This window comes from Papilio xuthus, unplaced genomic scaffold (genome assembly GCF_000836235.2).
Source record: "Papilio xuthus unplaced genomic scaffold, Pxut_1.1 DF826949.1, whole genome shotgun sequence".
NCBI classification, from domain to species: domain Eukaryota; kingdom Metazoa; phylum Arthropoda; class Insecta; order Lepidoptera; family Papilionidae; genus Papilio; species Papilio xuthus.
Window position 1 is genome coordinate 120,197 of NW_013531700.1, and position 22,489 is coordinate 142,685.

Below are 22,489 nucleotides of genomic sequence, written 5' to 3' on the forward strand. Positions count from 1 at the left end.
GGAGCGGTCGGCGCAGTGGCGGGCCGCGCACGCCCTCGCCCGCACCACACTACACGTCGCACCACGGGCCGCAGCACACGCCCATGCTGGCCAAGTGGCACATCCCGCAGCACCAGCTGGCCAACGGTACGCTGCGTCTCTAATTGCTTTATGTATTCCAATTGTTTAGCTCCACCGACCTAATGTCTAAATCGTCAGGTGGGATTGATTTCACTCAGGCAGATTTTAAAGTATTTTGATCGTGGAACAGGTGGGTTCGAAGGCGGGACGTCGTCTGGTGCGGGCGCAGGCGGGGGAGGCGGCGCCGAGTACAAGATCACCCTGAGCAGGCAGCCGCAGCGCGCCCCGCACGCCGCACCCCCCACCCCCGTCGTCACCTCCACCAACCCCAAAACGCCCAGCCCCAGCCTCAACGTGAGCACCACCGCTAGCGCCGCACTCACCTCGCCTCCCGTGCTCGCCCTCTGACACCGCGCTATCTCTGTCCGGCAGGGCGGCGTCTCCTCGGAACTGGACAAGGTGTGCGCGGAGTCGGTGCAGGACCTGATGGCCACCATCGCCAAGCTGGACTCTAACGGCGTGCAAGTGGTGGCGGAGGGGGCGTCGCCTTCGCCCTCGCCCGCGCAGCATGTGCACTCCTCCACCGACGGCGAGATGCACCACGCTCTCACTCCGCAAGGTACCGCCTCTAGTCTCGCCTCGCCTCGCCAACCTTACAATTCATGAACTGTTGGACTTTACTTAGTTGAGTTTTTCTTTAAATAATTAGCGTCGGTGTTAGGTAAGTCGTCATGTGCGAGCGCAGTCGGAGGCGCGGCGGGCGGCGGCGACCCCAACGAGGACTGGTGCGCCGTGTGCATGGACGGCGGCGAGCTGATGTGCTGCGACAAGTGCCCTAAGGTCTTCCACCAGTACTGCCACATACCCACCATCGAGAAGTTGCCCGAGTGAGTCGCTGCAGTCGTTCTCACGCATCAGAACAGTAACAGCATGTAGCTATTTTTTTTAAATTGATATCAAAATGTTTTTGACACTGACATTTGCAGTGAGTCGGAGACGTGGCAGTGCCTGCTGTGCGTGAACTTCGCGGAGCTGCCGCCGGAGAGCGAGGTGGAGGCGGAGGCGAGCGCGGGCGAGCTGACCGGCCGCCAGCGCCAGCTCGTCGAGCGCCTCACGCTCGAGCTCTACTGCCAGTACGAGCTCAGTCTGCCCTTCCGCGAGCCCGTGCCCGCCCACAACCTGCACTACCACACCAAGGTGCGCCCCGCCCCGCCCCGGGCCGGCCCGGCCCCGCCCCGAGCCCCGCCCTCACCGGGCGGGCGGTGACGTGTGCGCGTGTTGTTGCAGGTGGCGCGGCCGATGTGTCTCGACATGATCCGCATGAAGCTGCAGCCGCGCAGCGAGGCGCGCTACACGCACGCCGCGCAGTTCGTCGCCGACTGCCGGCTGCTCTTCCGCAACGCATACCACTACTACACGGTAACTTTCACCGCTCTACATGTACGGCGTAATGTTGTACTCTCATATTTAAAAAGTTTAGCACTTTGTAATGTCTACCGATTACCTGCAGCCGGAGTCGCAGATGTACAAGGACGCCAAGAGGCTGGAGGAGTTCTTCGACGCGCAGCTGGTGAAGTGGTTGCCGGAGTACGCGTACTGGAGCGGCGAGGGCGAGCCCCCCGCCAAGCGCGCCCGCCTCGACTGACGCCACGCCCACCTGTGTCACATGCCCCCGCCCGCCGCCCCCCCCTCCCTCTACTTGCCGCACTGACAGGGGCGGGCATCACACATTCGTAACGTGACCTTTTAAATATTAATATATAGTTCTCATTCTTCCTATATAATGTGAAAAAGTTCCTTTCTGTTGGTACAGGTGAGGTGTACATCAAATAAATGATTCATTGATTATTTACATATAATGACTCGTGTCTACTCTACTCCGTGTGAGTATTGACGTTGAGGTATTATTACGATATATCATCACAAGTGAATAACATCTCATTTCTGTAGATAGATGTATGTATAGATTGAGTAGTGTTGCCTCGCCGCTCGTCGTGGATGTCAGCAATGTCTGCATCGCGTAGCTTCAACTTAAACTCATGATATTGTTATTAATGTGTATCAAATAAATATTTAAATAAATCACCAAATTGTTGGTGAAAAAATTATTTAAACATATATTTTCTCAATTATTCAGAGAAATATGTAGCGCCTTGTTGTAATAATTTTGCGTGGGTAAAATAATTTGAAGCCATGTTTAAAATATTTGTTGAATATTAATGGATGTTTTTAAGCGTTATAAAAATAAAAGCACAAAAGTGAAATGTAGGTAATGATATATTTTTGTACGCAAACTGGATACATGTCACTGGTTGACAGGACATTTATTATACTGCCAACTGTTTGTATGTTTATTATTATTATTATTAGCAAGAAAATATGTTATAAATGTTAAGAATTGCATAGGTAATAAATAGAATATGCGTTGCCAAATGATCTCGCTTAGAGTGAAGAACAGTCGGATAAACAACATTGCAGATAGCATTATTATAGGTTCAATGCACGCAAAGTGATCCGCGCTGACTATGTGTTTACACGACAAATAACAAATTACTTTATACAAACCTTGGCTTTCTGAGACCAAAATCCTCGTTTAAAACATACTGATGTCAGTTTTATCAAAGATAATGACAGGGATGACGATAGTTTTATACAGGTTTTGGTCTCAGAGAATAACGGTAAGTCTATCGCAAGTCTATTACTCCTGTGACATGACTGCGATCATCAAAGGTAAAAATTTATATATGGGATGTTAATATGTTATTCTTATATAAAAAAAGATGTGAATATGACAAGAAAGGTTTTCAATTAGTTTTTTTTCTTTATGCAAGATAGCATATTTTCTCAGAAGAGGATGAGATGTAATAAATGTGGCCAATATCGTTACACATATCAAATGTGTTATGTTGCTCTGCGCGGTGAACGTGTTATGTGGTCTGATAACACAGTGGCGCCACTCTGACACTCTTTACTTAGTCTCCTAGCTAATATTACTATACTGTAATAGAAATAAATATCACTTATTGGATTCTGTTGTTTTATTTAATTTCCCTGATAATCAAATATTCTCAACCATGGAAATCTTTATTAATAATTACTTCAAGTTATTTCTTCATGAAAATGCGAGCTTTAATGGCGGCGAATAATTTATATTGTAGATCTTTGGCATCAACAAAACGTAGTTAGAGTTTTAATAACATTGAAACATTGTTTAACAACAAAAGTTTGAAAAAGCAACATAAAAAGGGTCAATATACGTAATTGATTTCTTATAAGAATCCTTTTTATAGCAATACCGATTTTATATGTCACATTGATTTGGAATTTGCAAACTGTTTGACATTTGTCATTTCGCATTGTCCGACCAATCAGCGTTGAGGGTATTTATTTGCGCGGCAGTGGATTGGCCATCGGGTGACTGTTAAATTTCTACTTGCGTGGTAGAGAAGAATAGATTCAGCAAATGTAGAGCAGTGTAGAGGTGTTATCATTTGCACTGTTGTTATTATCACAAACATATAAGTCAGCAGGAGGACCGGGCGCATCACCCCTGTGCTGTGCAACGGTCACTACGAGCTAACTCCACGTAACACAACAACATTTCATCGCTCTTAATTCAATAAACAGGGTGAGTGACCTCCAAAAGAGGTTATTGACTTGCAAAATATTTATTTCTTAGATATTTTGATTCCATAAAAATAAAGTGTGTAACGTGTGAAATAACTGCGGTAATAAATTAAGTTATGTTAAAAATAGTGATCAATTAAGGGATGCATATTTTAACATTTTCTACTTTTTATAAGCTCTTTTAATTTTTATTTTATTAGGTCATAAATATTTTTAAAATAATTTATTAATTTTTATTGAAGCACAAAAATAGCCTACATTATGCATTTGCATGAGTGAAAGTAGTCTGTAACTTTAACTTTTTGAGGAAAAGAAGGAATTTCTTCAGAGATTTACCTCGACTGTGTTAGATGCACCGATATTTTCGTATCTAAAAAGAGCTGATATAATCAAGTGATTTTTTTTTCTTCAAAAATAATATGCAATTATTTATTTTATTCTAAATTTTATTAAAATGAAAAAATAATTTTAAGCGGCGATCGACTTCATGTTATTGATACTTGATAGTATTGTAATGTGTGTAGGGCAACGACTCGTTATCTAGAGCTTCGGCCCCGCGCCGCCTATCGCTGAGATGTAGAGGACCTCTTAAGTGTCTCTAAAATGTCAACAACGCGAATAAACAGATTGTTACGTTAATGATGAAATTGTATAAAAAATATTTTGTCTGAAAAAAAATTGTGAAAAATCGTTTCCACTGCAAGAGTCACATAGTGTGTGTAGAGAAGGCAGCCGCCTCGACGACCTCGTGCCCTTTCGTCCTGTCGTAACGTAGCGCCGGGCGTTGGAGGTCGCCGGTCCGTCTCTGGTGCTGACGTCACCACTCACCGCCATGTCCTTCCTAACGCCGCCAGCTGAGACGTGATCACGACAAAACGCGGTCATACCTGAATTAATTCAATACAATTTGTACATTTACCTTAATTATGTAAAATATTAGTCGAAACTTTCCTTATCATATAAAATAACTTGTACATACAATTATTTTTGGGATTGAATTAATAATAATCAATTAAGAAGACAAAGTCGCGGGCTTGATCCAATAGATGGTCCGCGATTCTTGTTTAAGTTAACGAGGTTCTACTTTTAAAATTTCAAACTTGTTATTGTAATATGCAATAGCTGCGACACGAAAAGTTCGATAACGTTCTGGAATACATGGATAACATTTTAAGACAATTTCTTTTTATAAAAATCTGCCCCTTTTCATTACTATCACAGAAACACCCCGTGATAATGAGTCCTCCTTTAGCCCAATTACACAGCAACTAATTCAATAATGCCCATATTTTTAGCATAGAATAGTTGCGAGCAACGTGCGCTACAAGACGACGACCGCATCATTTCCCAATATCAAACTCCTATATTTATACAAGCTTTTTAGAAAGTAATGTAGTGTAGTGGTGGCGCGCTCCGCAGGCGAAGAGCGAGTGCGTGCGCGATGCGGCTGATCATCCTGGAGGACGCGGACGTGGTGGCGGAGTGGGCGGCGCGCTTCGTGGTGCAGCGCGTGACGCAGTTCGCGCCGGGTCCGGACCGCCGCTTCGTGCTGGGGCTACCCACGGGCGGCACGCCGCTCGGCATGTACCGCCGCCTCATCGATTTCCACAAGCAGGGCCTCATCTCCTTCAAATACGTCACCACATTCAACATGGACGAGTATGTCGGTGAGACGCTGCCCCATTACTGACATCTCTCTCCTAAATAATTTATACATCATACATTATAAAATACCACTGGAAATTGCGCAGGTCTGCCGCGTGACCATCCCGAGTCGTACCACTACTACATGTGGAACGAATTCTTCCGGCACGTAGACATCCCGCCGGAGCACGCGCACGTGCTGGACGGCAACGCGCCCGACCTGCCCGCCGAGTGCCAGCGCTTCGAGGACCTCATCCAGGAGGCCGGCGGCGTGCATCTCTTCATCGGAGGTCTGTCTCCTTCGCTACCATTATCACGACGATGACTTGTCAAAACTATTTATAATTACTTCGGGCGAAGCGGTATATAAAATAGTGAGATAATGCGCAGGCATCGGTCCGGACGGACACATCGCGTTCAACGAGCCGGGCTCCTCGCTGGTGTCGCGCACGCGCGTCAAGACGCTCGCCTACGACACGCTGGAGGCCAACAAGCGCTTCTTCGGCAACGACATCAACAAAGTGCCGCGGCAGGCGCTCACCGTCGGCGTCGGCACCGTGCTCGACGCCAAGGAGGTACGCATCCTCCTACCTCCCACCTCTCACCTCGCACCTCGACAATTGTCTCTGTGTTGCATTGTATTGTCACGTTTCATTGTCAGGTGATGATCCTGATAACCGGGGGACACAAGGCGCTGGCGCTGGCGAAGGCCGTGGAGGAGGGCGTGAACCACATGTGGACAGTGTCGGCATTCCAGCAGCACGCGCAGACGCTGTTCGTGTGCGACGAGGCGGCCACATTGGAGCTGCGCGTCAAGACCGTCAAGTACTTCAAGGTGAGTGACCGCTCAGTCACCAGCCGGCACCCGGCGGCCGATACCACAAGGTCACTGCTCAGCTTACAACAGAATCTTGGGTAGAGAAGATGCAGCCAGAGGAACCGCATTGGATATTGTTCGATGAGTGAAGTGCCATGACCTCACTGAGCATTGTTTTGTTGTAGCAAAGTTCTGATAAATGGAAGATAAAAAATAATCTTGTAAATGAGATGTCCCGAATATTGAAGTAGTATGTAAGTCTCGTTGTGTAAACGTGTGGGATGAAGAACTGACTGCGTCCTTCAGTCGGTGTAACAGTAATTGTGATGCGGTGCATGGAAACACGAGAGCAACACTACTGCATGCGACACTGATATTGTCTCCTCACCTAACTGCTTTCTCCACGTAGTTCAGTGCTCGAGTGTGCATGTCTTTACAAACTAACAACATATGTTAATGTAATATCTAAAATATACAACTTGCTTTTACTCACCGTCTCTCTATAATAAATAAAAACAGACAGAAACACACACATTTATTGTATTACACATTGTATAATAAGTGGAGTGACGTCCTGTGGGCGGCAGTGGGCGGTGCGGGGCGCGTGGTGCGGGGCGCAGGGCACTCTGGTACGGCGCATGAGGAACCCCCAGGCTTAGCTTTATTCAAAGTGCACTTCTGTTTTCACACAATATTGATATCTTAACACTATAAGGTGATGAAATTGTTCAATATTGGTTGGTACTGTATGATGGAGTGGAGTGACGGGGTGGAGGGATGCGAGGTGTGTGCGCTGGCGGCTGATGAGGTAGTGTGACGTGTGCGGTGTGCGTGTGGCAGGCGCTGAGTGAGGAGCACCAGCGGATGATAGCGGACCTGCCCGTGCCGCAGCAGGCGCTGCTGCACTGACGCCCCGCCCCCAGCCCCCGCCCACCAGACCACGCCCCGCACGGTATCATGATATTTCTTTACCTCTAGACCACGTAAAATCTTGTCTAAATACAGTGAGCTGTCAACAAAGTAACGGCCGGCTCTGACGCCCTGCCGCTCCGTATCTGCGACGAAGACGACCAAGTAACGAAAATATTTATCGAATAATAGTGAGCCAGCGCCGTCCACTGTTACTTCCTGTCTGAGTTAACGTACGGCGTGTTTTGAAAACAAGAGTAGTCAGCCACCGACTACGAGAGAGCACAGACATAATTTTCAAGAAACCGGGAATTCTGGGGTCACTCTAGCAAACTCTACTTTGTCGTCCTCACATTCGGCAACTGATAACATTATGTATGAACTTGAGTTAATGTTACGTGTTGTGTAAACTAACACTGCCTTACATTGAACCATACCACATCATGTACGAAATATGTGTGAAACACTGAAAGAAGACAACTAGAAACAACACAACAGCGTCGTATGAAAGTTGTAAATTGACTTTGTCCTTGTGCTTAGTTGTGTACTTTTGTTGCAGAGCCTCATGTCTGAGCACAACAAGCTGATCGGTCGGTGAGGTCGGTCACTGACCACACTGACAACCTGTTCCTCCACAACTACTGCATACTACTTATTTAATGCATAACTTTTTTTAATTATGTAATTTTATCAATGTATTAGATTTAAGCATAATTTTAATGATCCAATTATTTTTATGTAATAAAAACGAATATCCAATATTTAAAAAATAATTTTAATTTATTAACAAACCTCTCATACAGTCCAGCTGAGCAAGAAACAAAGTATTGTAATATTTTATAATAAGGATAAAAATACTATAATAGCATAAAAGATTTCAAAACAACCTTATATTTTGAACACAAATATTTTTTTTATGAAATATATATTATAGTTATAACTGTCATATGATTGTGACATACACTGACTGGCATCTGATATTTTTATCTCTGTCCAAAATTCAACAATTTTTACATTCTATCTACTAAAACACAATATCTTTTGCATAAAAACCACCCGCTATATAAATCTTATGAAAGAACTTTATTCACACCGTGTGCAAGTCATTGCTTTTATCACTTAATCACTTTTTTAACTGCACTAACAATTCAAATACTTATTTCCAATATAACACTATATCACTATTAGTTTCATTAGTGTTTCATAACTAGCCCCCTAGGGCGCGCCTCCTAGGGCGGCGGCGGGGACATGGGGTGCGTCGGCGGCTACGCGGCACATGCGCGCGAGCAGTGCGGCCAGCTGCAGCGAGGAGCCGAGTCCGTCGGCAACGCGCATATGCGTCATGCCCACTTCGCGAACTAAGCCCAAACGCAGGTCCTCCCCAACAGCTAGCGTCTTGCACACTCGGAACATGTTACTTACTATGTCCTCCGCAGCATATCCCTGCTTAATGAGCTTTGCTATCACCTGCAATTTACAAAATATTTCTACTTACAAGTAAAGGGTAAAAAATAAGAGTTATTGAATGTTGATGGCTCAGGGGTTAAGCACTTGATTTGTAATCTGCAGTTTGGTTTTAGGTTTGAATCCCACCATGTACAATGAATTATCCAACATTGTTACAGTGAAGGTAAACATTGTTTTACAAACTGCTCATATCTGCAAAGAAATTCAAAGATATGTATCAACCAAGCTGCACTTGGCCAGCGTGGTTGACTATGGCCTAATCACCCCTAACTTAGGAGGAGGAGGAGGAGGAATAGTGAGGAGGAGGAGGAGGAATAGTGAGCTGATGAAGAAAGGGTAATGAATGTTTGAGGCTTTTTGTTAGTAATATTGTAGTCTCAATGGAGTAGTACTTTGTAAGCTTGGTGTATGTCCTGTCGCGTGCAGGCCTCCAGCATAGTGCGTACGAGCATGGGGTGAGGTTCGTCGCACACGCGGAAGACGTTGTCGGGGCTGACGTGGCGGCCCGATTGCGCTGTCGCCTGCAAATTGTTGAGCGCCGCGCGAAGATCTCCTTGTGCTGTGAACACTACTGCATTCACACCCTCCTCTGTGTATGATAAATCTTCCTTTCTGCACACTTCTATAACCTGCAATTGGAAAATATAATGTTTTATGATTTTACAGATCCCACTGATTCTTTCTCGCAGATTAGTACTTGTGTCAAACAACCTGTAACATCCCTTAATAACTGTAACATTAAATACAAATTACTTTATAGTTGTTACATCTATAAAATCTACCTTGGCGAGTATCTGAGCGTCAGTGAGTCGAGAGTAGCGCAGCACGGCGCAGCGCGACTGTATGGGCTCTATGATGCGCTCACTGTTGTTGGCAGCGAGCGCGAACCTCGTCGTGTTGGCGTACAGCTCCATAGTGCGCCGCAGCGCTTGCTGGGCCCCCTCCGTCATACTGTCTGCCTCGTCCAGTATCACTATCTTGTGCCGACCAGGCGGCAGCGTTACCTGTTCCAAGCAAGCATTACATCAACAATAGTGTGCGACTAAAACTATAGTTTAATTTAAAACCAGTATATACCTTTTGTTGGGCAAACATTTTTATTTTATTACGCACGACGTCTATACCGCGGTCATTAGACGCATTCAGTTCCAGCACGGCATCGCGGAAAGCTGCACCGAGCAGAGCGCGAGCCAGGCATAAGATCGTTGTCGTCTTGCCGACGCCCGGGGGACCCGCGATGATGATGTTGGGGGCATTGCCTGTCCGCGCAAACACCGCTAGCCGCGATACTGTGTCCTCGTTGCCCACGATGTCTTCAAAAGTTTGCGGCCTATACTTTTCTATCCATGGTAGCAATCCAAGTGGTTTACTTGGCGCCGCTATCGGTTTTTCGATTTTTGGTTCTGCTTCGTCTACCTCCATAACAATCACGTCGTCGTCACTCATTTCAAATAAAGGCAAAATTCAATATTTTAATACTAAAGGATTTCAATAATGTAAAATTCGCGGGCAGAGTTGAAGTTTGGTCATTGATGGCAAAGTCAATTTGACATGGGAATCGACAGTTCGAAATATACTCTTTGGCTCGAAATCTGCTAACAAATTACAAAGAGTAAGCGAGTGCTGAGACTCTCTGTATTTATTTAAAACCATTTAAAATTTTTGTTGTGGTGGGATATTTATTGAAAATTACACGGTTTTAAGCATTTACAACAGTGATTTGTAGAATTAATCTTAAAATCAGTACAATCCAGAATATTTTTTTTGACTATAGGTGCTTTAGTCTATATTTGTGGTTTTTTTTAATTAAAAAAAAATTCACTGTCAACCTGTCAACTGTTGTCAAAGCCATGAATGAAGTTTGTTATGTCATGTGTCAGTTGCTTAATTTTGTAAATGGTGACGACATTATTTTGTATAAGTTGTTAAACAATTTGATGAAACTGAAATAGTGATGTGGTTAATAAATTTATTATAGTACTTAATTTAGTGTACAATTCTTAACGAAAGATTAGTAAGCTGTAGTGTTGTAAAATAAGTCAGAAGTAGAATTAGTCATTGAACTAAATTAAATAGAAATTGGTGAATCATCAATATTCTTGACTTTCAGCTTTAATAAAGTTTTGCTAAAGGTGAATTATCAAAACAAAATATAATTAAGTGCATGTCACAAAATTTAGTGTATAGTAATAACGCTATCAGAAAAAACTTGTGTTTACATTTACCTGTTTGCAATTGCGTATTGTATTGTTTGTTTGTGTACTGTAAAAGTTTATACATCTGATAGCCTTCACATTAACAATGAAATAGTCTCATAGACATAATTTATATTGACAATATAAAACTCATCTGGTTGGTTACCCTTTATAAAAGTACTTGATTTTATATAAACTGTTTGCGTAAATTAGCTGTTATTTAAAAATCCTGTTATACTTTGTTGTTGCTCCACTGAGAAGGAAACATTTACATTTGTGGTTTGTTGTCTCATGTTCATTTTGTATACCATACTTACATACAACTTTATAAAAATATACGATGACTATAAAATAATTTTTAACTCCATTTTTTGCTTTTCTTCAAAAAAGAAATCTTGCCACAATAATATTTATATATAATTCACAGACCACCAATAATCCAAAAACCCGAAGTGGTATATTTGAAGGAAGGATTGATGAAATGTTACAGGTGTGTTGAGTTTTTTTTAAAATGGAGTGGTTATTCGGTCACCGCATGACGCCTGAGGAGATGCTACGTAAGAACCAGCGTGCCCTCAATAAGGCCATGCGCGACCTTGACCGGGAGCGCCTCAAGATGGAACAACAGGAGAAGAAAGTTATTGCTGATATCAAGAAGTTGGCCAAGGATGGACAGATGGTAACTCTTCAAGAATTGTTAAATATTTTAGGAAAGATCTTTTAAGTTTGTTGGATTATTGACACTTAGCATTAAAATAGTGGATAGTTTTATGATTGAAATTAAAAATTAATTGTATATTTACTGTTGTAGGATGCTGTGAAAATAATGGCGAAGGACCTGGTGCGCACGCGGCGCTACGTGCGCAAGTTCATGCTGATGAAGGCCAACATTCAGGCGGTGGCCCTCAAGATCCAGACCCTTAAGTCGCAGAGCACGATGGCGCAGGCAATGCGCGGCGTCACACGCGCCATGGCCACCATGAACCGCCAGCTGAACATGCCACAGATACAGAGGATACTGCAGGTCAATGTTTAACTCTATTTTAGTGGTACCATGTGATATGTGTTAAGATAAGAGTTATTTATTTATTTGGAGAAACAGTGTTCTTTATATCTCAAAATGTTGACAAGATATGAATGTTGATGTATTTCAGGAGTTTGAGAAGCAGTCGGAAATCATGGACATGAAGGAGGAGATGATGAACGACTCAATCGACGACGCCATGGAGGCGGATGATGACGAAGACGAGAGGTGAGCATCAGTGCAGCAATACATCACCTAATGTGACCGAGCAACAAGATGCGTTTGGTCGGTTGGTAAATATGTGTACTTAATGGTGTCGTGTTGTGTTGTGTTGCAGCGACGCGGTGGTGGCTCAGATCATGGACGAGCTGGGGCTGCAGGTCAACGACCAGCTGTCCGGACTGCCGCAGGCTACCGGCTCGCTCTCCGTGGCCAGTGAGTCGCGCATCTCCCTGCATACAGATAGAGGTGGTACTGTTTGCGATGACTACAGTGTGTACTTGCGTGTTGCAGGCAAGCAGCCGTCGGCGGTGGCGGCGGGTGCGGGCGGTGCGGGTGGTGCGGGGGGCGCGGCCATGACGGACGCGGACGCAGAGCTGCAGGCGCGCCTCGACAACCTGCGCCGCGAGTAGCTCCCCCCCGCAACACATATACACTGTAGCGCTCTGTGCGAGTCAACGCTATGCTAGTAACGAATATCATTCACACGGAAACTTAACTAATACTGCATTTTATTTTATAATTAATGAGGAGATTTCAGTCTAGGACAATTCTTTGTTCTATTCGTTTTGAAATAATGTTGAAAACCGATTGTCGGTCCTTCGAGTCGGATGCAACGTAAGGATCTAATGCAAATCTAACAAATTATAACATTACAATTTCAAACGTGAATGTATATTTTAAGATAACAATCTTCTATTTAAAAATATAACATGAATGTGCTTCAAATGTCATGTTAACAGTAAAACGCTATTGTATGAAAATGGAATAAGGAACTGTTGTGACATGTTACTAAATTAAGGTTCACAACAAAGTACATCTGCGACAGATTTGTCGTGTCGTGTCGTGTCACGTCACGTGGCGTGGTGTCGTGTCGTGTGACGTCACGTGGCGTGGTGTCGTGTCGTGTGCGTGTTGTTGTAACGTGGCTGTATTTTGTCTGCGATATGTTTGTAAATAATAGATTATATTTATATGAAAATATTCTTATTATGTTTTATTTATTTACTTACCTCAATATCAGATAAATGTCTAGCTGTCACCCGCGACTCCGTCTCTGTTCCTCCACACTACGCTATACCATTATATCTATGACAATTTTCATGGAGATATCTTCTAACAAACATCCATCGATGTTAACTATCGCATTAATAATAATAGTAAGATTGAAAAGAAACAAATAATAAGGGTACACATATTTATTTGGAAAAATAGTCGATCCTCCTAGCGAGGCATATACAAAAGTTATATATAACATGTACATACAAAGACATGTTGTCACACAGACAGCAACCACTCGCCAGGTAACAAACACCAAATATAATTTACATTAAAAACTGATATTTTAATTCTAACTACAAATAATACGTTACTATATAAATATGTAAACATATAAGTGAAGTAGGAGAATGTAAAATGTTTAAAAATATTTAACTTTGTAGTAATATGTCATGTCATGTCTTTATGTCACACAAGTGACATAGATTGGAAGATAAATGTATTTATTTATGTAGTGCAATATTAGTTATATTGACTAAATGTTTGTCGCGATATGTCTGTCCGTCCGTCTGTCTGTCTGTCTGTCTGTCTGTGTGTGTGTGTGTGTGCAATGAGCGCGCAGACAACTGTATCTACTCCACTAATTATATACTTACTTATGTAATTAACTTTGTATTTATATAAACAAATATAACGAACAATAAGAGATTACACATCACCATTAACTTAATCATTATAAACACAATTTTAACATTATCATGAAATATAAATACAAGTTTTGAAGACATTGACATATAAATAAATAAATGTTTTTTTTTTCAATTTAGTTTTGTGAGAAAATAATAAATACATATAAAATGCTTTGTTTTACCTTCATGTGATAAAACAATACTATACAATTAGTGCCCGCACTAATGTACAGTTTACATCAAATATCTACAATAACTTCGCAAACGTACATCAATAATCATCGCATCGACAAATAAATTATATTGTCGACGTTTATATTTTAATATTCGTGTTAATATTTATTTATGCATAGACTTTTATAGCACATAAAGTTATTTTTTATGAACTCGACACGTTTCTTGTAGGGAATGGGCAATGTCTAGTTTGGTCTTATATGTTTAGCTATAAAATGCACATAACGAAGTTCAACTCTATTTAAACAAATTTAATTCTTTGTGCTTGTGTCCTCAATACTGTTTACATAGGACTCCGTCAATAATATTGTAATTGATTTTAAATGTTCCCGCCGAACGATATTTAATAATACGAATATATATTTTTATTGCAATATCCCAATTTTATAATCGTTCAAAAATTCATTTCCAAAGAGATCGTTGAAATATTGTGCAGATAATCCTAACAATTGCACAAACTTTTACTTATACCAAGTTTTTAGAATGTTTTACTAGCAAGCCCAGTTCCAGCTGAGTTGATTGTAATAAAAATTCTCAAATTTTAGTGCATTTTGGTGCCTTGCTTTATTTGTCACTTACTGTCCTACTCCATTTAACTTTGAGTGCGGCAGTAAGTCACTAAACTATTACTAGGTAATAGATTGATATTTTCTACCTAAACTACTCATTTGCCAATTTGTAAACGTATTAAGAACGCACTTCGCCCTGTCCGACCCGCAGAGCGCGGGCACGGCATCAGCCATTTTGGCACATTGTTCTAAAAGCTTTGCCTAGACAACACATAAATGAAACGGTCTATACGCACTGAAACATCTGAAGCAACATCTTGGTTAACCTGCTATTCCGATTCACAATATCGCCTAATTAAAATATACTAAGCTATATTTTCCCCCGTAAAGTAGTAGCGGCGAGAAAACGCCATTTAAAATTTAAACGGTTTCCCGCCTACACATCGCACAGAGTAGCACATCATCCTCCCTGTGCTTCATGTTCCCGCGCACAGAGACTGGAGGGTAAGTGCAGGAACATATTCAGAGGAGGGGATTCACTGCTCGTGCTGCTGCGCCTCCGCCGGCTTGAGCGCGCTCAAGGCGATCAGCAGCTGCCCCAAGTAGTAGGTGGACATCACCAGCACCTGCCGACCACCATCATGTCATTAATACGAAACTACGGGCTGTGAGTGCAATTAAAAAGCTCAATCTCAATCGTCGCTCACATTCTTGTAGGGCAGGGATCCGCCGAAGAGGCTGTAGCCGAGCAGGGCGTCCGAGATGGCGAAGAGCACGGCGCCGGCGCGCTGCGGGCCGGGACGTGCGGCTCCGCGCCATGCCATCGCCGCCAGCAGGGCCGCATACACGTGCACGAGAATGGCGAAGGGCGCCAGCGCTGCGGGGCGCAACGTGCGCACATACAGCGCCGCTGCCAGCGCGGCCAGAGCGCCCAGCCCGGCGCGCCTCGGCCGCAGACCGAACGCAGCGATGTAGGCGACGTGCGCCGCGCCGAACATGACGATGCCGACCGCCAGCAGCCGCGGCCATACCAGCGCCGCGTCTCCAAGCGCAGACAGCGCCAGTCCCAGGCATACGAAGCGCGCGTACCGGCCCCTACCGCAACACCATATAGCCGAAGACACATTATAAAGCGGAGCCCCTAACGTATATTTACTCGCCTGTAGCGATACAGAATATGGAAATGAGAATTCCTCTTTTTGGTAGTCCCTGTACGATGGTTCAATGAACGTTGCAAACGTATCGTCGTTTTCGATATATAAAGTGTAGCATTAAACATACAACATGTTGTACACACGAACATAGAGTGAACGCATTCATGCTTGCTGCAGACGGTGCAAGCTGATAACACAGTCGCCGAGCGGTGCGCTGCCCTCGTAGATAACAATCGCAAGGAGTATTTAATGCTTTGTCTTCTTATAATACTAGTCGATCATATTCACGTCCCGAAACTTTGGCAATAAATGTTGAATGTGTGAATTGGATGACAGCTTCAATGTAATTCATGTGGTGTAATAGATCACATTACGGTGAAGCTGTTATTTATATTATATGTTACGTACACATAATTAAAACAATTTTTTATGCTGCATGCATGACAGTGTTGTCCGCAACTTGGCGTTAATATAGCTCAGCGGCATATTATACACGTCGTAGACACAGGGGAATAAACTGCAAATAATTAAATTTATTTATTGTGTCCGATCGTTGAGTGTACATGTGTCGTGACGTGAGGTGTCGCGAGCGAGCGAGGTGCTGAGGACTCACCGTGCCCCCGCGGAGTAGGCCGCCTTGTAGAGCACGCAACCGAAGAGGCAGATGACGGGCGCGCACTTCAGCGCGGCGGTGGTGGCGGAAGGCGCGCCGGCGCCTAGCAAGAAGTACACGCACACGGCCTTGAAGAACGGCACCAGCTGGCCGCTCACGCCCGCGCGCTTCATCTGCGCACCGCCACCATCAGACGTTACATTCTTTGTCATCATCCTGCCGCTGAACATCTTCCGGCTGGAGTTACCAACCGCTTCGATACCAGGTATCCAAACCGAGCTACGAGCACACAGATTCCGAGTCCTGAATTTTATTTAAGATATACTTCCTTCAAATTCAAAACGATACTTCAGACGATTTAATATTTCAATAACAATTTACAAGAGACGTGCACATAATTTAAGGCTGAAGGCTTGCTGGGACGAAGGGGGTGGCGAGCGGTGGCGGGAGCAGGTGGCGGGCGTGCGCAGTACGCGGCGCCAGGCCCGGCCGCCCCGGCTTGCAGTGCAGCCATACACAACTATTGCATTACTAGTAGGTACATCCAACTGGGTAGCTAAAATGTTTACACCTTTTTTCACTATCGGAATTAAAATCCTTATAGTTATTCGAGGCTAGTCAAAGTTAGCGATGAATATTTTTATTTGGGGGACAACAGAAATCTTATCTTTGTAAAGGGCATTTATAATATGTTACACTTTGTTAGGTTGTTGCAAGTCCTAGCGGCTCTGGCGATGACGCTGCGTAACTCAAATTTCTTTAGGATGTCGCAACTGTATGAACATATGCAGTGAGTTCCATAATGATACCCCATATAAATGATATTTTGCTTTTGGGGAAGGGAGGTTAACATAGTCGTGTAATTCGCAAACTTGTGGCGACCATTTTTGTCCAGCGCCCTGGGCGATCGCCCTTCCCTAACGCCGGATCTGTACGGTACAATTGATTAGAGCACAGACGGGCCGGGCGGCCGGGGCTCCGCTGTCGGCGGGCGCTCTATAAATACCAGGCCCTCGCCCCGCCCCGCCGCCGCCGCCGCTATCGCCGGCCATGATGCTCCCCAATCAATGCGATCGATGCAATTACTGCTCCGCGGGGGACGAATACATACTCTATCTACTCTTTGTATATCTCTACCAACTATAAACAGACTCTGCTTATGTTTTGGTATCTATTCACCACCAATCACCTTGTTTGCTAAATATGTATAATATTTTATTACAACAGTTTATAACGACCCATGTATTTATGTGAGGGTTAGTCTAAGCCATTGGACAGTAACATAAATATCTTGGTATAAAACGCAAATGAACTTACGATTAAACGTTAAAGAGTTGCTTTGTATATACATCCGGAAAATTAAAATACAATACAATGGTGTTATCTATGCAAATTATCTCGCAGGCGTTAGAGTCGCCAACAAAAGGCACCTTCTGATGACCTGCGCTAAATGTGCTGATAAAGCTCGCTCGATTCTTTACTTAAAGGATAAATCGAACGTTATTCATAGGTATTAGGTATTAGATTAGATCGGATCTGACGTAGACAGAGGTAGAAATTATAGTCACTTTACACTAAAATAATAACGTTGCAACAGACAATAATCAAGCTCATTATTCACCGAACTCCACTAAGATCAAGTGTCCTTGTATGCGAAATCATGTTAAGTCATTGCTTTGAATAAAAATCTGACGGCGACAGTGGTTGCAAATACTAGTTATAAATTAATAAGGTAAATTAGTAAAATAATCATTATTTTGTTTATTGTTCCAATTCTTTTGTTCAATTTTTCCTTCGATCGCCTATCTGAATAACCGTGTCCATTATAACATGTGTAAAATATAGTAGATGTTAGGGCGCAGTAATAACGCATGCGGAGAGTCCCTGCTTACGGGCTAACGACCAATGACTATGGTCGGTCGATATAAAGCAAGCCACGTGCGGACTCAGTTGACGAGTACAATGCGCGGTAAGGAAAAGGATTATCGCTCAACGCATGCGCTAACAACTAACGATACTACTAGAGAGTAAAAAGTTACAAAAAATGTACGTAAACAGATTTAAAGGAATGCCAAGTAATAATGATATGAAGTTCTACCAGATTATAATCAGCTTATAATGAAAATAATCACACGTAGCACTAATCGTAAACGAACTAGTGCTAATTACTTATACCATTGATAACAAGAACAAGGTAAACTTGTGTCGTCCTCTGGAATTACTGCTCTACATATCTACGCATGTAGAAAGCCGACCGGTTATTCTATAACCTGCTGATGAAAAATCAAATCTATCGCCTCACATACTAACTGGAGGGTACAATTGCAACCCTTTCCTGGGCCCGGCGCCCATCAGGGATATTGTATGGTAAATCTTCCTCCTATATCTATTGTAAGCAGCATATTGATATGCAATAAAAAATGTGTAGTCGCGACTTGGTTCAAACAAAACGAGCTCGTCAAACATTTAGGGTATTAGAACGCGCTTTAAAATGCCATTTATTAAGTAGATTGAAACGAACAAAGACGGCAGGAATTTTCCATTGGAGGTTTAAATATTTTGCGAATAAAGTGCCCCAAGCGGACGTAGTATATTTGTAATGTCTGTTTTCATTTAAATTTTTTGTTCTTTATATAGACGTCAGGCGTTCGAAGGACGTAAAATTTCGTAAATAAAGAATCGTTAAACTCTATGTTGAAAAGAAAAAAAGATGTTTTGTGTTTACATTGATCATTGGCACACGATTGCATCGTCATCTTACATTGAATATACCTCTGTTGTTTGCGAAAACAATGCAATATCATATATTCAATCTAAAGTTAGAAAAATAAAAATATGCGAACCGTGATACGTTACGGAACTATGAAATAGTATACCTACAGATGCGGGACATATTATTATGCTTAGCATTTATGGCAGTAAATAAGGTATAAGTATTAGAAATAGGTGTAATTGTGTATAATTGCAAGATATCCAGATTGCGTTTATATTTGAAATTGCATATTTTAAATAATAAATGAAAACACATTATTTTTTTATTTTTATCTTCATTTTAATCCTTGTTAGAAACTTTTAGCGACACAGTGGACACTAGCCACCATTGCAATTCATATTTCACATTCGTGGCAATTACAATATTACTAATGCAAATCAGAATCTGATAGAAAATCCGATCTTTTTATCTTATTGCAATTGTGATTTATTGCATCTAAAATGTTATAATAATCATTCGGAACGATGTTGAATGCACATAATAACAATAAATTAGATCACAAACTCACCAGATCTCTAATTACCAACATGATTCAGATATGAGACCTTATTTTCTTGGAATATTCACGTTTGCATCAATATTAAGATAACACGCAAATGCAAAATAAATAGTTATAGCAATCGGCAACGGCAATAGCACAGTACTTCAAAAGTGAAAATGCAAAGCAAACAAATATTTATTTTGATGCAAAAGCCCAATGACAACAAGGCACTGTGCTGCCAGGAAAATAAAAAAAGTTTTTGCCCACTTTTATTTTTAAGATTTTTAAGTTTTCCTGCTTTACATAAAATCTATGAACTAATCGTAGACCACCAATGGCTCGTAAATGAGTGTTTTACTCTTACCCTCTTACCACACAAACGGATTATTTTATTAAACTATTTTAAGTTCTAAAGCTGAAGTAAATGTGGATTGAATCTGGCAATACTTTTATATCGAATGTCACTTTATCGTGGGCGTCATTTGTACAATTGACATATGACATATGACTACGACTTTTGGAACGGTAGCGAAGAGAAAAAAGTGTCAAATTATAAGAAAAGCAAAAGTCTTGCGATTTTTAACTTTGTTTTATAATTTGTTTACATTTTACTTGATATAATGCCTAAGAAAAAGACGGGTCAAAGAAAAAAAGCAGAGAAACAGAAGCAGAGACAAAAAGAAATTAGGAATGCCAGGGAACACGTAGACATAGCCCAGCACCCTTGTAACATGCCCATGGAATGTGATAAATGCCAAAAGTAATTACATAGTTACATGTTTTTGTTATTTGTATAAACGTATAATACTAATTAGTTATAAAACTGAGAACACCCATTGAATCACTATTCAATGTCTTAAGTTTACGCAGACTAGGTTAGAAAATGTCGTTCTTTTAAAAAATTCGATTGATTGGGACGTACAAGAAAGAAATTACATATGATCCAATGTGATGTATAAATTGCAGGAAACAAAAGAGCCGCGCCTTCTGTTACTTCTGCCAGGCGCTGCAGCGGTTGCCGGCGTGCGCGCACTGCGGGAAGGTAAAGTGCATGCTCAAGTCCGGGGATTGCGTCGTGCGACATCCTGGGGTGTTTACCACAGGAATGGGAATGGTGGTATGTATCAACTTTTACCTAACCTCTGCTTTTGATACCATAAAAAAATTACCAAGTATTAAATAATTTTATTATGGTAAAGGAAATCAATTATTGTTTTTTTAATTTTTAAAATTTTACCTAAACAAATGCATGTTATGTTACTAGGGTGCAATCTGTGACTTCTGTGAGGCGTGGGTGTGCCATGGGAGAAAGTGTCTCCAGGCACATGCCTGCACATGCCCACTCACTGATGCTGTGTGTCTTGAATGTGAAAGAGGTACGTTAATAGACTTTTGCTCCTTTTTTTTTAAGAGGGGGAATGCGTTACGCATACCGGGGGCCTCGGGGAAAGCCACTCTGGTTATGTGGGACTCTCCACATCCCTAAAGGGACAAGGAGCCTACCCACTAAACCTCCCCTGGTTCCCTCGACTCACTGTTTACCAGGGTGTGGGCACATGTGAATACTCTTCGCACACAAAGACTTTTGCTCCTAGTACAATTATATAAAGACCAATATGAGTAATTTTTGAAAGCAAAACTGAGTGTTATTAATCCATTTCCCTTAGGCGTGTGGGAGCATGGTGGGCGTGTGTTCCGTTGCTGCTTCTGCCAGGGATTCCTCTGTGAGGATGATCAGTTTGAGCACCAGGCCTCCTGTCAAGTGCTGGAGTCAGAGACATATAAGTGTAAGTTGCGTGTAATAATAAAAATAAAGAACTATTTTACTTAATTGATCATTCACATATTTTCAGTACAAACTATTTTAATTGTTTGTACATATTTATTAATCAATGTCTATTTTGGTTCAGGTCAATCATGCAATCGCTTGGGTCAGTATTCGTGTCTCCGCTGCAAGACCTGCTTTTGTGACGAACACGTACGTCGTCGCGGCACACGACCCGACCGCCGCGCCGCGCCGCCCTGCCCAAAATGTGGTTTCGCGCTACTGCTCACTGGCGAACTCAGCATGTCCAGTCAGTATTCACATCCATTTAGTTTGGATTAATATTTTTTATTTTTTAGTACCACTAACAATATAATGTTTACAGCGCGCTCACATCGTTACGGTAGGCAAGGTGCTCAGCCGGCTGATGATGATGATTATGGCGCTGGTGGATATACTGGTGAGTCACAATATTTTAGGAGTTCAAATACATTTTATTGTGTACCTCTATGAACTGCAGAGTATATTTTTTTACTGATGAATAACTGTATTGTCACTTCTTTGTCAATTCTACAAAACTATGCTTTGCAGGTTATGAGGCAGCCGCTGAAGGAGGTGACTACTCCTACTCCTGCTCCGAGTCAGACGACGACGACGACGACGATGAGGAGGACGACTCCGAAGAGCAGGAGTCTGATGACAGCGAGCAGCCCGACGCTGCTGCCACTGCGTCCGGCAAAAATGCTTAATAGCCTCATACACCTTCCAAAACATTGTATTCAAAATTATTTAATATATAGTAAAATACTATACTTACTCTACCCTTAGCGTTTTCTTTTACATTATAAACAGATTTGGAAAAACGGCGACATTCATATTTTTATTTTACTTTTAATATAAGTATAGTTCGTCGTAAAACGTCGTGATAATTTAATTAATCAGTAAAGAGAAGCACCATATTCATAGTCAGTAATTTAAAATAACTAAAAGTATGATATAAATAAAATATTAAAAGTATAATACACTTTTGAGTATATAGTCAAAGGGTAAAAAGTACGTGAAATACTTTTCAAAAAGTATTTTTCCCGCGTCGTTACAAAAGTGTTGTCAGTATCAATTAAATCTTTCTAAATTTATAAAGATTGAACTGATATAATTAAGTAAAAATAAGTACATATTTAAATTATTACAGTTTCGTAAGATGAGTATTTACATGTAGTTATAAATTTTGGTGTGTGAAGTTTTTGTTGCATCATTTACCAGTTACCCAGTTACCAAAGCGAAATAATTTTTATATCTGGTAACATTCA

The 22,489-nt window shown here is 42.1% G+C and overlaps 6 protein-coding genes across 12 annotated transcripts in view; 4 read left to right on the plus strand and 2 right to left on the minus strand.

Annotated features, from left to right (window-relative positions):
• The window catches only part of bon (tripartite motif-containing protein bonus), a 9,126-nt gene extending 6,038 nt beyond the window's left edge, over window positions 1-3,088 (plus strand). Inside the window, exons 15-21 of the mRNA XM_013315911.1 lie at window positions 5-126; window positions 251-414; window positions 493-679; window positions 770-947; window positions 1,047-1,257; window positions 1,348-1,479; window positions 1,571-3,088. Of these exons, the coding sequence (XP_013171365.1) occupies window positions 5-126; window positions 251-414; window positions 493-679; window positions 770-947; window positions 1,047-1,257; window positions 1,348-1,479; window positions 1,571-1,705 (1,129 nt within the window). The 3' untranslated portion in view covers window positions 1,706-3,088. The remainder of the gene's footprint in view (window positions 1-4; window positions 127-250; window positions 415-492; window positions 680-769; window positions 948-1,046; window positions 1,258-1,347; window positions 1,480-1,570) is intronic.
• Window positions 3,089-3,414: 326 nt separating this feature from the next.
• Oscillin (glucosamine-6-phosphate isomerase Oscillin) lies at window positions 3,415-7,827 on the plus strand. Of its 3 annotated transcripts, XM_013316255.1 has the most exons (7): window positions 3,415-3,688; window positions 5,107-5,354; window positions 5,439-5,621; window positions 5,722-5,906; window positions 5,993-6,166; window positions 6,989-7,100; window positions 7,617-7,793. In XM_013316255.1, exons 2-6 carry the CDS (start codon window positions 5,129-5,131, stop codon window positions 7,055-7,057), a joined length of 837 nt encoding a protein of 278 aa, XP_013171709.1. In that variant the 5' UTR covers window positions 3,415-3,688; window positions 5,107-5,128; the 3' UTR covers window positions 7,058-7,100; window positions 7,617-7,793.
• A 162-nt stretch (window positions 7,828-7,989) lies between these two features.
• RfC4 (replication factor C subunit RfC4) lies at window positions 7,990-10,089 on the minus strand. Its single transcript, XM_013315993.1, has 4 exons — window positions 9,602-10,089; window positions 9,307-9,528; window positions 8,917-9,153; window positions 7,990-8,524 (listed from the first exon to the last, which is right to left on the minus strand). The coding sequence occupies exons 1-4, from the start codon at window positions 9,968-9,970 to the stop codon at window positions 8,273-8,275; spliced, it is 1,080 nt and encodes a 359-aa protein (XP_013171447.1). The 5' UTR covers window positions 9,971-10,089; the 3' UTR covers window positions 7,990-8,272.
• A 317-nt stretch (window positions 10,090-10,406) lies between these two features.
• On the plus strand, window positions 10,407-13,953 carry Vps2 (vacuolar protein sorting 2). 3 transcript variants are annotated; one of them, XM_013316153.1, is made up of 6 exons: window positions 10,407-10,656; window positions 11,210-11,398; window positions 11,531-11,743; window positions 11,874-11,971; window positions 12,081-12,178; window positions 12,257-13,953. In XM_013316153.1, the coding sequence occupies exons 2-6, from the start codon at window positions 11,231-11,233 to the stop codon at window positions 12,373-12,375; spliced, it is 696 nt and encodes a 231-aa protein (XP_013171607.1). In that variant the 5' UTR covers window positions 10,407-10,656; window positions 11,210-11,230; the 3' UTR covers window positions 12,376-13,953. The 3 variants fall into 3 exon arrangements, with proteins under 3 accessions (XP_013171607.1, XP_013171608.1, XP_013171609.1); XM_013316154.1 differs by having other exon boundaries at window positions 10,407-10,483; XM_013316155.1 differs by lacking the exon at window positions 10,407-10,656 and adding an exon at window positions 10,780-10,876.
• On the minus strand, window positions 13,147-19,624 carry LOC106120742 (lysoplasmalogenase). 3 transcript variants are annotated; one of them, XM_013316152.1, is made up of 4 exons: window positions 19,442-19,624; window positions 16,161-16,333; window positions 15,101-15,488; window positions 13,147-15,019 (listed from the first exon to the last, which is right to left on the minus strand). In XM_013316152.1, the coding sequence occupies exons 1-4, from the start codon at window positions 19,460-19,462 to the stop codon at window positions 14,930-14,932; spliced, it is 672 nt and encodes a 223-aa protein (XP_013171606.1). In that variant the 5' UTR covers window positions 19,463-19,624; the 3' UTR covers window positions 13,147-14,929. The 3 variants fall into 3 exon arrangements, with proteins under 3 accessions (XP_013171606.1, XP_013171604.1, XP_013171605.1); XM_013316150.1 differs by having other exon boundaries at window positions 16,161-16,439; XM_013316151.1 differs by having other exon boundaries at window positions 16,161-16,716.
• Window positions 19,625-19,892: 268 nt separating this feature from the next.
• On the plus strand, window positions 19,893-22,000 carry Noa36 (zinc finger protein 330 homolog Noa36). The gene is made up of 7 exons (XM_013316201.1): window positions 19,893-20,174; window positions 20,381-20,531; window positions 20,679-20,790; window positions 21,082-21,201; window positions 21,325-21,489; window positions 21,565-21,639; window positions 21,771-22,000. Exons 1-7 carry the CDS (start codon window positions 20,035-20,037, stop codon window positions 21,926-21,928), a joined length of 921 nt encoding a protein of 306 aa, XP_013171655.1. The 5' UTR covers window positions 19,893-20,034; the 3' UTR covers window positions 21,929-22,000.
• Window positions 22,001-22,489: the final 489 nt, after the last annotated feature.

Bases quoted from the DNA above. Each gene is read 5' to 3' on its own strand.
- Oscillin (XM_013316255.1), top strand. From the start codon at position 5,129: ATGCGGCTGATCATCCTGGAGGACGCGGACGTGGTGGCGGAGTGGGCG. The intron at 5,355-5,438 runs GTGAGACGCTGC...GAAATTGCGCAG, and splicing joins CAACATGGACGAGTATGTCG to GTCTGCCGCGTGACCATCCC. The intron at 5,907-5,992 runs GTACGCATCCTC...TTTCATTGTCAG, and splicing joins CCGTGCTCGACGCCAAGGAG to GTGATGATCCTGATAACCGG.
- RfC4 (XM_013315993.1), bottom strand. From the start codon at position 9,970: ATGAGTGACGACGACGTGATTGTTATGGAGGTAGACGAAGCAGAACCA. The intron at 9,529-9,601 runs GTATATACTGGT...TGCTTGGAACAG, and splicing joins AAATGTTTGCCCAACAAAAG to GTAACGCTGCCGCCTGGTCG. The intron at 9,154-9,306 runs GTAGATTTTATA...TTCCAATTGCAG, and splicing joins ACGCTCAGATACTCGCCAAG to GTTATAGAAGTGTGCAGAAA.
- Vps2 (XM_013316153.1), top strand. From the start codon at position 11,231: ATGGAGTGGTTATTCGGTCACCGCATGACGCCTGAGGAGATGCTACGT. The intron at 11,744-11,873 runs GTCAATGTTTAA...GATGTATTTCAG, and splicing joins AGATACAGAGGATACTGCAG to GAGTTTGAGAAGCAGTCGGA. The intron at 11,972-12,080 runs GTGAGCATCAGT...GTTGTGTTGCAG, and splicing joins GATGATGACGAAGACGAGAG to CGACGCGGTGGTGGCTCAGA.
- LOC106120742 (XM_013316150.1), bottom strand. From the start codon at position 16,390: ATGTTCAGCGGCAGGATGATGACAAAGAATGTAACGTCTGATGGTGGC. The intron at 15,489-16,160 runs GTGAGTCCTCAG...GTGTTGCGGTAG, and splicing joins GCCTACTCCGCGGGGGCACG to GGGCCGGTACGCGCGCTTCG. The intron at 15,020-15,100 runs GTGAGCGACGAT...GGTGGTCGGCAG, and splicing joins GATCCCTGCCCTACAAGAAT to GTGCTGGTGATGTCCACCTA.
- Noa36 (XM_013316201.1), top strand. From the start codon at position 20,035: ATGCCTAAGAAAAAGACGGGTCAAAGAAAAAAAGCAGAGAAACAGAAG. The intron at 20,532-20,678 runs GTATGTATCAAC...TTATGTTACTAG, and splicing joins CCACAGGAATGGGAATGGTG to GGTGCAATCTGTGACTTCTG. The intron at 21,490-21,564 runs GTCAGTATTCAC...TAATGTTTACAG, and splicing joins TGGCGAACTCAGCATGTCCA to CGCGCTCACATCGTTACGGT.